General features: G+C 40.8%; 3 protein-coding genes across 3 annotated transcripts; 1 reads left to right on the top strand and 2 right to left on the bottom strand.

The window, feature by feature from the left end:
- The first annotated feature begins 40 nt into the window (after window positions 1-40).
- On the top strand, window positions 41-2,133 carry amn (amnion associated transmembrane protein). The gene is given in 2 exon segments (XM_018704743.2): window positions 41-1,761; window positions 1,763-2,133. Coding segments are annotated over 2 exon segments (1,446 nt in total). The 5' UTR covers window positions 41-685; the 3' UTR covers window position 2,133.
- A 144-nt stretch (window positions 2,134-2,277) lies between these two features.
- Window positions 2,278-5,555, bottom strand: LOC108902750 (E3 ubiquitin-protein ligase TRIM16-like). Its single transcript, XM_018704742.2, is given in 7 exon segments — window positions 2,278-3,175; window positions 3,264-3,335; window positions 3,784-3,955; window positions 4,240-4,383; window positions 4,385-4,474; window positions 4,592-4,687; window positions 4,960-5,555. Coding segments are annotated over 7 exon segments (1,524 nt in total). The 5' UTR covers window positions 5,374-5,555; the 3' UTR covers window positions 2,278-2,639.
- A 2,653-nt stretch (window positions 5,556-8,208) lies between these two features.
- ush1ga (Usher syndrome 1Ga (autosomal recessive)) lies at window positions 8,209-14,206 on the bottom strand. Its single transcript, XM_018704659.2, is given in 4 exon segments — window positions 8,209-8,886; window positions 8,888-9,004; window positions 9,577-10,030; window positions 13,536-14,206. Coding segments are annotated over 4 exon segments (1,413 nt in total). The 5' UTR covers window positions 13,700-14,206.
- Between the last annotated feature and the right edge of the window lie 207 nt (window positions 14,207-14,413).

Genomic DNA, 14,413 nt, shown 5'->3' with positions numbered 1-14,413 from the left:
AATACAACGATGAATTTACAAATGCTTCTCAAATAAATAACTGTTTCATAAGAAATTCATTTTTAAATTTCTTATTTAGGATAAGAACATCAATCTATAAGTTATGATTTTGACTGAGTGCTTTGAGATTGAATAGATACTTAGATTGAGTTTCCTGATTCCTGATTCATTAAACAGTTAATGGTGGAAATAACAAAGACCAGATGAAGCATGCATAAGTAGTAGAGTTGCTCAGGAATTGAAGAACTTGGAAGACCAGAAGTTGCCCTTTAAGAAGACTTTGTCCCTGCTCATTTTCAGTGCATGTCTTAACATTTACTTGGAATTTAATTTGAAATGTTTTCAGTACCCCTGCAGTCATAGTATTTGGACTGAGTAATCTGAAAAGATAGGAAAAGACAGGAGAATAGGAGAGAAGCCTCATCAGCATAACCACTGAACTCTAAAATTTTGTCAAGGATATTCAGATAGCATTTAAAAAACATAAAAAAGATAAAATCATCTTGTCTTAGAGCAGGTTTGCTATTGCAGAAATGTAAATCTTTTACAGGTCACCTGCTTGATCAGGTTGATGCAGTTCAGAGCTCATCAACTTTACTGTGGAGCTGTGTGCACTCATGTGTTAGTCACAAGGTTAGAAACAAAGGTCACCTAATGTTCTCTGAGTCTGTCACAAATATTCAGAATGCTGAAGACACCAGACGTGCTCCTTCTCCTTTGTCTTGTCGGGGCAGCGAATGCCCTGTACAAACAATGGATTCCTGACACCAACTATGAGAATAAGACTAACTGGGACAAAGGAGCTGTTCCGTGTGGCAATGACATAGTTCAGTTTTCAGCCCAAAGAAAAGTGTCTGTGTTTGTGGAGACCACACATGCTGTGCAGGAGATGAAATTTCCAGTTGATGGAGAGTTCATCCTGAACTCAGGAGCTGGATTTTATGTTGTGGCAGGACAAGATCCAAGCTGTGGGCAAGGTGTTGTTACCCAGTTCAAAGATTCAGACTCTCTGCAGTGGTTCAATCCAGCACTGTGGCAGGCGGCAGCGACTCTGGATGACCTGCAGCGGGGAAACTTCTTGTTCTCAGTCCATGAGGAGAGCGTCCCTTGCCAGTATGATGATGTGGTTTTTAAAGCCCTCTCATCCTTCAGTGTGGACACCAGCTCCAGTCAGTCGAGCATCCCTGTAAAATCAGTGTCTGTGCAAGGGAAGGTGTTTGATAGCAGATCTGAGTTTTCACAGTATCTCAGTTCACGCTCAGGTCAGCTACAGTTTCACGGATCCTCTGCTGTCACTGTTGGGAACCCAGGCTGCGGGGATCCTACTGGCTGTGATTGCGGGAACTCTGTAAACCATCAACGAATCTGTAGCAGCGTAAAATGCGCCTCCTTGAACTGTAAGAAGCCTCTCCTCCCTGTAGGACACTGCTGTGAGGTGTGTGGTGCCATCGTCACCATCCAGTATGCTGCTGGTTTCAACCTGCAAACTTACAGGCAACGGATCTATCAACTTTTTCTCGCCCTGCCAAAATACAAATCCATCCAGCTGGGCATGTCTAAAGTCTTCAAGTCACAACGTTTGATGGGAATCATCCCTTTTGGTACCTCACCTGAGATCCAGGTGGCTATTGTGGATGGAGAGAAGGGAACACTTTCAGAGAACCTGGCCCGGGACATAGTGAATGATGTTGATTCTCATGGGTCCAACTTTGGAATAACTGGGGCTGGATTTCAAGCCTCATCTGGCAGCAGCAGTGAGTCCTGGAGGTGGTGCAGGGTTGGTGGTTGGAGTTGTGTTTGGCGTTTTAATTATGATCACACTCATTATCATCGTGGTTGTCCTGATTCGTAAGGGCATTGTTCAAATGCCATCAGTGCCATCACTGCCATCACTGCCATCAATGCCATCAATGCCTTCGATGCCGTCTCTGAGCAGCTTGAAGAGAAACACTGACATTGGAGAACTTGGTGGGCCTCTTGACCACGGATTTGAAAACCCCATGTTTGACAAGCCTGAAATGCTGCCTGATATTCTTGAGGCTAAAGCTATTAATTCAATTTCCATGACTCAGACAGGTGTGTACTATATAAATCCAGTATATGATGAAAATGAAACTGATTTTAATGCCTGAGGTTGACTGAGATCAACTATGTAGGTATGTTAATTATTTCAAAATTCTTTTGTATTAATGTGATGATTTTACACACCCTCCATATACAATAAATCCTCTTACAGCTTTGTAATAATTCAACAATCTAAATAATCAATTATACAAATTCTGACAGACACCGAAGCTTTTAATAACCAAATGAACTTATAAGACAATAAAAGAACTGTTGGCAGGCAATTGTGTACTTCTTTTCCTCATTCATATCACATTCATGAGCATTTAAGTTGCAATAAAGCTGCAGTAAATTCCTAACACACCCATTGCTACACAGGTTTTTTATTTTAATGCTGCAGAGTTACCACTATATGGTGGTAAAACCATCAATGACACTTATGAGAAAAACCCTACATACTGTATGTACCAACTTTGTTATGTAACCTCAATAAACATTTATAGAGCGCTGTTTCTCCTTCATAAGCTAATAGTGATGACAGCTGGTAATTTGTCAGTATGACATGGGAGGAGGCATCATTTTGCACCAACCAGAGAAACTACATTGTCTTTCTTTGACAGCCAGACAGTAACATATAAGGGTTCTATGAAATCAGCTTTGTACTTGTGGAGCAGCCTCATAGGACCAGTAACATCATAAAAAGACACAGAACCTTGGTGAAAATCAACATATAAGCCGATCCTTTTTATATCAGTAACTTCCAAGGATGTCTCCAGACCAGCATGCCAGGCAAAGAAACCTCGGCTGTTCCTTCCCATGCACCATGAGAAGTCATTTCCAGTGATGCAACAGGTGTTTTGTTCTCCCTTACGATCGATGCTCTTGTACGTGAAGCCCACGTGAGCTCCTTCCCCGCTCATCTCTGCTTCAATGTAGTGCCTCCCTAAGTAAATACTCTGTGAAGTCATTGCCTGCCGCCAATACTCAAAGCGATCAGGGTGGTCTGGGTAGCTGTGCTGCCAGGGGCTGGTGTTGGTCAGCTTTCTGTTGTCCTCTGTTACACGCAAGAAATGGTGGGTGGTGTCTGGGTCAAAGGTCAAACTTCTTGTATCTACAATACAGGGGAAATGTAAGTTGTAAATAATTGATAAGCCTAGTGAACAGGTTCATTTCCACACCATATATTATGGGGTATTTACATTTCAAAAAGTCCTCTCGGGTCTCAGGATCTGGCACGGATGAAAGAGATTCCGGCATCTGGGATTTAGCACCTAGTTTATCATTTTGAAGAGTGGTTATTTTCAAAGATCTCTGCAATGTACTGCGTATTTCATGACTAGAAAATTCATAAATGCATTAAAAACTGAGCATAACTGAAAAGCAAAACATGAAACATGAACATCATAATGACACTAGAGGAAATGTCTAGTGTCATTATGAGTGGGTCACTAAAGTAAATAGGATTCATCATCTGAGGACAATAAATGTCTGTACAAAGTTTCATGGAAATCCATTAAGTACTTGTTAAGATATTCAGATATTCAGTCTGGACCAAAGCCATGGTCCGAACTGACAGGTAGATATGATTAGGTATGATATGGTTTTGTAGCCACACTGCTAACATGGCTACAAAAGAGCACACAGAAATACTGAAGTGAACACGTCTGAGGCAGTTTTCCACAAGGAGCCAGTAAAGTACACAGAATAATATACACTCACCACCTTTACAAAACATGCTCAGTTTGTCCTTGTAGGAGGAGAGAATCAGATCACACAGCTCCTGTGTAGCATCAGTCACTACTTGGACATAAGAGGTTAGATGGTCCATGCGGTTGATGTACACATTGGGCAAACATGCATCTGCTACTCCTTTTTTCCACTCTGAGTACTCCTAGAACAAGAGAAAGAAAAGATGTATCAGGTATCGGAATGAAGCATGAAACTCATTTTCTCTGATCCAGAGCTCTTTTCTGTGAAATAACTGAACTGATGAAATGCCTGCTTTGTTTACACTGTAAATACAGTGGCATCCAAAATAAACTCTTAGTCTCTGAGAACACCCTGTGCTAATCCCATATCATATGATGCATTTGACCAAAATGTGTTCACACCTGGTAGGTCTTGCATTTTCTTTACATATATATTATTATGTCAAATATTTCACATATTTTGTACCTGCAGGAAGTCAACATCAGACATGATCTTGGACATTTTGTTCATTTGAGCCAATGTTTTCATCAGCTTTGTTCTCCTCTGCTCCAGATGTGCCTGGATTCCATCGGCCTGTCTGAGGGCTTGTCTCTGCTCTCTCTCCAGCATCTCCATCGCCCCTTTTCTCGGCCTCCTCCACAGTTGTCTGCATTCTGGAGAACTGCTGTTCAACAAGAACACAGATCTCCTGCACTGAAGACTAAAGAGGGAAAACAACTGTCAACAATTATAATGAAACAAATTTGAGCCAGGCCATTATTTATTAAAAAAATCTACAGAAAATAGGTTATGGTGAAATATTTGATATGTATCATACCATAATTAAGTCATTGTTGCTCTGCAGCTTTTTAATTGCTTTCTCAGCTGCTGAGGTACTCTGACTGATCTCTTCTTGTTTCTTCCGCATCTCAGTCTACAAACAATCATCACAAACAAGACTGCAACATGTACTACATCAGGTTTTCAAATAATACTATATGTTAGGAATCAATCCAAGAGCATATTCTAGATGAATATTTTACACTTTCATGATGATAAATGAAGAAACTGTTTATTTAGCTTTAATTGTAATTAATTTTTTAATTAAGCCAATTTAAAAGGCATATAGTGAAAATATTAATTCCACAATATCAAGTGCTCTGTGCTGAATAAATTACAGCGTATGCATGTGTGTGTTTTTGAGACCTCAATCTGTATGCGTGCCTCCCGTACAGATGCAATCGTGTGTCCTTTGTGCTCCTGGCTCTCGCAGTCCAGACACACACAGCAGCCGTCCATCAGACAGAAGCGGTCGAGAGGAAGTCGATGAACCTCACAAGTCCGACAGTCGATGTCGTGGAGGGGGTCCACCAGGCGGTGGTTTTGAAATTTGGTGTTCTCCAGATGGGGTCTGAGATGGGCCTCACAGTAAGAAACCAGACAGGTCAGGCAGGATTTCAGGGCCTTGCTGGGGCTGTCCATGCACGAGTCACACAGCACATCATGTGGAACCAGAGTGCCAGATGTCTGAGTGGTAGGTTCCTCCGGTTCCTCCCTCACGCTGGCACCGTGTTGAACCTCCTTCAAATTCTCCTCACTGTTATTGCGGAGAGTTGCCATATTTCAAAGTGTCTGGTCACTTTAAACTTAAATTTGGCTGACCTTTAGGCAGTCGCAAGACCTGCTCTGCACTTATTGCTGCCTTTTTTGCTGTGTAAGGAAAGAACTGAAACCACGCCTAAGATATTTTGCACTCAGGCAGCATTTTCACCCCTCCCCAGTTTTACTGTTCTTTCCCTGTATTCAACTTCTCCAAGCTTAAGACACATACCAGATCCAAGAGATATGGGAAGGATATGACGGGGCACTATGCAGTTGAGGGGAGGGGAATGAACAACATATTTGTTCTAAGCTAATGACTTGACCTGTTTACTGATACTATGTTGTCTGGTAAAGTTGGGTTTTGATGTTTATTTAAAAAAATAAAAGTATGCATGCATCTGGTTTCTGTTTCCAACAAGGCTATTGAATAAGATATCTGTGTTATTTATGGATATGCTCTAGCTGACATTGACTCAAATTAGTTTTTCACTGGGACATTAAGTGCGGCTGAGTCTAAGTGTTTCCTTTTGATAACAATGTTTTGTTAAAGTCATGGAGCCTCCAGACAACGCCACTTATCTCCAATAGAACTTCCTGACTTCATGCCATTCAGAAATGATACTTGTCTTTTGTGCATGTGAGGATTATCGCTGTGACTGTAGATACCAAAACAAGTATTTTCCACTCCTCGTTCCTCGTGTCTGTCTTACTCACACAGACACACACATACACACATGTACACCAAAGTCTTGGCAGAAGCGTAGGATTATATCCTTGTAAACTAGAGACAGGATGTTCCTTGACCTGTAAAAACTGTAATAATAAGACATGACTACATACTGACAGTGCCTATTAGTTAAACTATGCATTAGTAGGATCTTAATGAATTTACAAGTTTGGTACACTGATGAGTGAGCATTAATTTTCTTTACACTAAAGGCCAGTTTTTCCCAGCAGAATCCTACCCATCTAAAATGTTTAACTACCTCCCAACCAAACTCTTGCATGTTTAATTGTAGTAATAGTAGTAAAGAGCAATAGTAAGTAAAGAGCAGTAAGAAGAGAAAGGGATATGGATTCATCAGTTAAGTAATTAACAGCATTAAAAACATTTGTATTTTTAATATCATACATTAATATTTCATAAATATTTACATTAATATTAAATCCACATAAAATTGAGATATTATCTCATTAAAAGTTGAGATAATTAACATCAACTTATGCTCATGTGCAGATGTACAGTATATTATTAAAAAAAGATAGTGTTTGAAGACTGTGAGTGATATACAAAGGTTTATAATTATAATTATCCTAGTGTGGACTGAACATGTAAAAAAAAACACAAGATATCCTGTTTTTACAATGTTTATAATTCTACAGTAAATCAGAGCTGTAATCTCAATGAACCGTTGGCCTGCATTGCCAGTGAGCCATACTAGGACTGACATGGCTTGCTCTATGTAAACCAGTAAGGGCACAGCTAGGTCTGGAGGAGTGTTCAAAACGCTGTTATTGCAACAGTTAATGATAAAGTTACAATGAAGTTAATGTCAGTCACAATGAAGTTAATGTAAGTTAAGGTTTTTATGACAAAAAAGACACTTTTAAGCAAATGCACAGGCACAAGCAATGCAGGCACATGAGGTGGTAGGATTTACCCCACAGGGGCAAACACATTCAGGGGACACAGGCCCCACAATCAACTCCTTGTTAACTATGCCACATGGCATACAACAGCACTGCATAGCACTACACTCTGATGAATGCCTTTCAGTTTGTTAAACCATGCAGTGCAGAGGACTCCAACCAACCAACATACAGAGACATTATAAGTGATCCTCCCGAAGGTAAAAAGACACTGTAAAAGAATCCTTATTTTACATTTGTCTCTTCTTACTTGACATATCCATCTTGACTGTATCCTTTCTGCTTTGTTACCACCGAGTTACCAGGAGAGGTAAATCATTAAGTTCTCCCTGTCCATATGTGACATTCACTCCACAATGCTCCACTGACCTTTAGGGCTGGATGAGCACACACAGCAGGAGGACTGTCAACAGCAACTTTTATTACCTGCAAGACAGAATGAAGACAAGAGAAGAATCCATGTTTGTAACTAAGGAGGATTTCTTTTCCCAACACATTTTCTCTGTAGCTAGATCTCAACAGCAAGAGGCAACATGTGCAGTGTAGTCCATAAATATTTGGACAGTTACATATTTCTTTTTTAAAATTTCTTGACTCAACTCAAACATTGGATTTAAAATGAATCACTGTGTGATAATGCTGACATTTTAGCATAGAAGAGTGTTGTTTTTCACATCTATACTAACTGTGAACAGTTTATACAGACTAGGCAAGCATTTCTTGGCTGAATGTGTCTTGACAATGTCAGCCTTCTGACCTCAATCCAAACAAAGCATGTGTTTCACTGATAAAGACCAGACTGAAGGCAAAAGCCCTCAAAATAAGCAAGAAGTCAAGATGGCTGTAGTATAGACCTGCAGGGCATCAAATATTATAGGTACCCTTTGGAGTTTTAGATCAATAATAGTGCTATGGAGAAATGTTTTTATGAGAGGGTCCACATTTTGTTTGTTGTTGTGCACATTTGCAACACACAGGTAATGTGTCAAGAAGTGCAGCAATGCACCAAGGAAAAACACTATTTACAAGTAAACTGCTTGCGTCTAAACAATGCAAGTTCTTCTTACATATGCTGATGTGGACAAACTCAGCGTTTCGTATCATATCCAAAGTGCTGGAGTAGATATAAGAGGCAACATAACAAACAATATGTAATTGCTCAAATACTTCCTTTCTACACTGTATAACTGAAAATCTCAACACTCACAGTTCTGTGTCCTCGATGCAGTCTGGATCCTCTACGGTTTCCAGTCGTCTTTTACAGGCATCTAAGATCTTTTTCCTCGGTCCTAAGGGGATGTGGATGCTCTTTAGGTCATGGTCAGAGCACAGCAGCAGTGCTTCAAGGTCAATCTTCTCCCTCTTGAAGATGGCGAAAAACTCGCTCATGCTTTGTGTGGCTAGGAAGACTTCCAGGGGGCTTGTTTCAGGCTCATCATCATCGTCCAGCCCTAATTCGATTTCTTCCCAAGGCAGGTCCTCTACGTTCCTCTCCTGCAGGCTGCGCGCACTTCCGATGCTGTCTTCATCTACACTTGGGTAATGCTGCAGCCGACTCCGTAAGCGCACATTATTGCTTGACCGGTCCACCTCATCCCGACCACCAAGGTCAAACAGCCCTCCACTCACATAGTTCCTCCTAAAGACCATGGTGCCCAAACCGGGTCGGTTGAACAGGGAATCATGTCCCGAGTCAGTGCTGATCTCAGAATAGTCCACATCGGGCCCGTGGAGATCCGGCTCACTCATGGCACGTGAAATGGCATCGTCGTTGTCTCTGGGGAACATGTCACGAATGTTGCGCCGGCCACGGTCCTTTGGGTTCACATATGTCCCCTGTTTGACAAACATGACATCGTTGCCCAGCTGAAGTCCAGAGAGGAGAGCGTACACTCTTCCTTCCATCCTCATAGATTTTGAAGGTCCCATCTCCTTGTTTCCTCCTCTCCAACTTCTTCTGGATCTTTGTCTTCCCTCGGTTTGTGGCATGGAGAGTAGCCTAACAGGATGGGAATAAAAGGTATATATTTTTAATTCAAAAAAATATTTCTTACATTATCACAGACCAATTTTAAAAGGCTTTGAGATTGACCTGTACATTTTTGATTTATGAAATTCTTAGCCAATGTAGATGCATGGTGTTAAGGATGGCAGTGGTCTGTTGGTCAGTCGGTTAGCTGACCACTTTGGACATTTCCCAGATTGGAATATCTTGGATTATTGGATGGATTGCCATGGAATTTAGTAAAGACATGCATGGTTGCCAGATGATGAACTGTGGTAATCCCTTCACTTATCCTCTAACACCATCATCAGACCAAAATTTCTGTCTGTGGAATACTTTGGTTTATGGCTAAAAACATTATAACATTCCTTTCATACTCAGGTAGAATTTGTGTTTAAAGCTAAATAGCTACATTGAACTAAGATGGTGAACATAATAACATTTAGCAGTCTTGTTAAACTTTGCAATTAAGAGTAGAGAATTTTTTTCTAGTTGACAAACTGAACTACCAATCTACAATCTATGCAAAACAAATAAAGTGGAACAGACTAATAAAATCTCCTGACCTGTGAATATGGCACACTGACGGTTGCTGCATTGAAGTTGCGAAGCTTGTGGCTAAGAGAGCTGCTGGTGTAACTGGAAAAACTCATGACGTCAGATGCAGAGGCCTCTGAAGCCTCTTTGTGAAACTTCCGCTCCATGCGTTTGTGGTGTTTCTTCTGCATCTTCACACACTCTTTGATCCGTCGCTCGGCTTCTCGAAAGGCCCGGTCCTTCAACTTGCCAACCAGCTTGGGGTTGAGGCCTGTCTGCTTGGCTGCGATGGAATCCAGGTAGCGGACACAATCCATGTGATTCTTTGTGGCAGCCATGTCCAAAGGTGTGTGGTAGTCGTTGTCCAGGCACCATATGTTGGCACCAAAAGACACCAGGAAGAAAAGGCAGTTGAGGTGACCATTGGCAGCTGCCAGGTGGAGCGGTGTGTTCCCCCATATGTCACACTTGTCAGGGTTTCCTCTGTGGGCCATGAAAAACATATAGATACAACCTTTAGATTCTGACAACTTGTCTCAGAGGTATTAGATAAATATTTTCATCCCTGTTCAGACTGTGAGAAGGATTATGGACAGGAAAGTTGCCTTCTTGGTCTGCTGTTTAGATGACTCACTCATGAGTAAGCATGTGATTTTTTTATTATGTTTTCAGCATTGACCTGCCATCCGTGTGTTATTAACAGGGCCCTATTTAATAATTCATAGTCTAAACACCATGCTGCCTTTTCAGAAACCAACCATGGATCATTTATTGACACCCACCTTTTTTCTAAATGCTGTCACCAACTGGCAAACAGGATGGTTTTATTAAAAGGATCCTACACAAGGAATTTACTCTTATGCAGGGCCATAACTACAAATATAAGCAATATTTACCCTTGGCTAACAGTCCACGACCTTAGGGTTACCTCTACATGTGCTGCACTGTCGCTGTTGGCCTGTAATATGACCACAGCCTTGCCAGCACCACTGCTACACTACCTGTATCCGGTTTCAGGGGAGTCCGAATAGGTTGCTCCTGACTCAAAAAGCACAAGTGTGCATGGCTGGTGATGTCACGCTGAATTCCTAAATTCAAAACATAAAGTGTTACAGCTGGTTGGATGATATGAAGAACATATGTGCATGGTGCTGTCTTACTCTTCTTTTCTATCATAAGCCTGAATTCCAAAATTTCTATGAAAGGTAATTTGTTTGCTCATTGTCAGAATTTTGTTCAAACTAATATTCCTTTAAGCTTACTGATAATCAGGTAATGTTCAAAGGTGAACAGGATTTATTCATAATTTACAGCTTGTTTGTGGCCACTGCAACTAAGTATTGTTAATAAGATTTTATCTTATGATGTATAAATTCATTTTTTCAGTTTAGAGACCTCTGGTTGGCGTCACATCTTCTGAATTTACATATTTCCTGAACTGTCTTGTGTCTTGTCTCCATCCTCCGATGTTGCCACGTACAGACTGCTAAATATTTGATGCCATCGACGTGAAGCTACTGTTGAAGTGCAGATTTATTATTGATGGATTGCGTTGTAAGGTTTTCACAGGGAATGTGTGTCAGATCTGCCGGACCAACCCAACCTGGGCAGCGATTAGCGAAGTCCCACTCTGATTTCAGCCTCCTGTTCTTCTTTTGTCGGGACAGGGTTCAAACAATTAGAGAGAAAAAATGGAGCTCTAGGATCACTGGTTGCATGAGCACAGAGGAGTGGTTGTCATCACTGTGCATGATGGACTGTATGTGGCAAACAGCCAAGAAAGTGACAATAAAACAGTGATCAAACAAAGGAATTACACTGTTAACCCTGTGCTTAAAACGGATGAAGGAACATCAAATAATGCTGTAACATGTTATAAATTGATGTGAAGAGATAAACAGCAATTAGCTATGTTCCATTTTTATGTTGAGATGAAACATTTATCACCCTCTGAACTCAGATTATACAATATGCTTGTCATCGGTTGGGACCATCGAACATGATAGGTTTATGTGTCATAATTTATGTATGTCCTAGTAAAATGCTGACCGCAGCTGTGATAGGTCTGCTTACTTATCCTTGCCCTGTTTTTTTTTTTATTTTTTTTTTTATCACATTATGGGCTGTTTGCGTCTTCACCACCTCTGACAGCTTGATGTTACTGCAGGTCGCCCAGTGCAATATATTTGCCAAATATAGCGCAGTGTGGCATCTTTCCCATGAAATTATCAGGCAGCATTACACTTCCCTTCATTATTTCCCTGCATTTCACGAGTCTGGTGCCTCCATAAAAAAATGACAGCGGCTGTAAATGTTTAATTCTAGTACCTCATGTCAATCAGGTGTTCGTGTTTTCTATTATCTGTAATGGAATACCATGTCCTTAGCAGCTGAATGCCTCCACAGCCTTGTTTACACCTATCCATGGGAAATTGCGAATTTAGCACGGGGAAGCCCTGCTTTGCTGCTGGTGTACTTTTTGATTCTTTCTTCACTTCTGATATCTTGCATTCAGTGAGCTATACTGACAAGCAATGTTGTCTCACTTTTACAGTATGTCTCTCACACTTTACTGAATTAGGCAGAGGCATAATGAGCCTATTTTTCTGGCCAGCAAGCAAACCAGGTCAGCCAGAAAATTTGAGGATTGGGCTGTTGTGTGCTTCCTCATCCAAACTGTCCAAGAATACAAATCACAGTTGCACATTTTGCTGAAGAAAGGCTGGTGTGTCTTCATGCAGTAGCTGATTAAATCTCCCCTTCAAACAGCATGTACCCATTGTCAATATGTTAAATAAATAAATAAATGATGAAACATAATCATCAAATACCAGCATATCATTTGTGCCATGATGTACCTTATTGAAATAATGGTGTGTGTACTGTGGTAATTTTTTTTTCTTCTTTGAAATTATGTTGTGAAATTGGTGCCTCTCTATAATAAACTATCAGACCAAGCTGCTGAAACATTCTATTTAACACAACAGTTCATGATTTAGATATGAGCTATATCTCATGTATAGTATATCTTTAAAGTCTATTTTATAGGCTAAAATAGATGTTCGTGCTTTTATAAATACTGACTGCAGAGCATAAGCTGTACTGATCAGCTGACCTTGAACAGTGTCATCTTTGTTAAATGGTAAGTAGGCGTTCACTATTTACAAAATCAATAATCCCACATAGCTTTGAAAATGACAAACTATCTTTTATTGTGATGTACTGGCAATATCCAAAGTATATATGACCTCCAGAAGGGGTTCATCAGGGTTATGGAGCCATCACTATATTGGAAATGCTCAGTTGCATGTTATAAAAGCACTAACCGTGTGTGAAAGCTTTAACTATAAATTTAACACAAAAACGTGGTGTCATTCTAAGATTTAGAACATATTATGATTTTAAGGAAATAAAACTCTAAAAGGGTTGATATAAGCCTCCTGCTACTGCATGTTCAAATAAAGTGTCCAGCCCAACATGGGAATTTTTCAGACCTGGCCAAATAGTTTTACCAAATTTCTTGAAATGTGCTATTTTTTTGTTTTTGCCAGGAGCAAAGTCTGGGCTTAATGTGTATGCGTTTGTCTGGGCCTGTTCTCTTCCTTGAGCACAAGTATGTAATACTCAAGGAAGTTATACTCGAATAACTGATGCACAGTGTAAGAGATAACCTGCAGTGTTGAATTGTTGCATTGTTGTATATCCTTGTTGGAGGATATTTTATAGCTAAACCGTTTAAAAAATGCCTTTACGTGGTTTGAGTATTGAAATATTATTTATTTTAAGTAAGGTAATTGAAATTTTGCATCATTTGAGACTTAAACTCTTAAAGAATAATAAGGGAAAGTGGTCAGATTGTTCAATTTTGCTATAGAGATGTTTTCCAACCCCAAACTAATGACTGAAGATGGACCTGCTCGAGAGAGGTTTGTGTCAATCCATGAAGTTTTGCGCACAGGTTCTCACAAGTCATAAACTTTCTACCCACCCCCTCGCCACGATGAGCCGCAGAGCCTCCAGGTTGCCGTGATAAGCCGCCCATAACGTCGGTGTCATGCCATCCTCATCCGGCGCGTTGAGATCCTTCCGAGTTGCCTCCTTCAGCAGGTCCAGGTAACCGTCCCGGGCCGCCTTGTGGTACCTGTCATTCATGGTGCAGAGTTAGTCCGCCCTGCTCGACTCCATTCCGCTTAATCAACGCCACCACCATCGTCGTCGCAGTCGTCGTCATGCGGGCATATGGTGGGAGCAGACAGGCTGAAGTGCCCGTTTGTCCCAACGTTATCCCCCACCACCAAAGAGTCTCCTGATCGGTGATCGGAGCGACAGGCAGAGCGCGTCGCCGGTAACCAGGGACGCCACGATGCGCACAGCGTGGGTAACAGTGCTCCCGGTGGCCGAGGTGCTCCAAAACAGACTGGAGAGCCTTCCCTGGTCTCTAAACACCAAACTCCACAAAACAGACACATTATAAGTCACTTGAAGGAAAGGGATGTTGTTAATACTTGTTGTTAGAACTTTACTGAATGTTGCCATCAAATCAGTTTCATTTAATGATGTCTCTATTCCTATAACGTTTCTATTGGGATTTTAGGGGCGCGTGAATTTGACCTTACTATCTGTTTAGACCTTATATGTGACTGAAAGTCTCAGTAATGACTTTAAAAATATATTATTCTATGTTTTAGTGATACACCTTATATCTATGGATCAAACTATATTTAGGATGTTCAATAGATACATTAAATGTTATTACATCTGAACAGATATACACAACCTTCCTTTATTCTTTCAGACTCATTCACAGGAATGAATCTTAAAACAAAACCAAAGGCTGTGTAAGCTTGCTCTGGAAACGATGAGCCC

Source organism: Lates calcarifer, linkage group LG11 (assembly GCF_001640805.2).
Source record: "Lates calcarifer isolate ASB-BC8 linkage group LG11, TLL_Latcal_v3, whole genome shotgun sequence".
Lineage (NCBI taxonomy): Eukaryota > Metazoa > Chordata > Actinopteri > Centropomidae > Lates > Lates calcarifer.
Note: the sequence above shows the minus strand (reverse complement) of the source record. Positions and strands in the feature narration are given on the sequence as shown.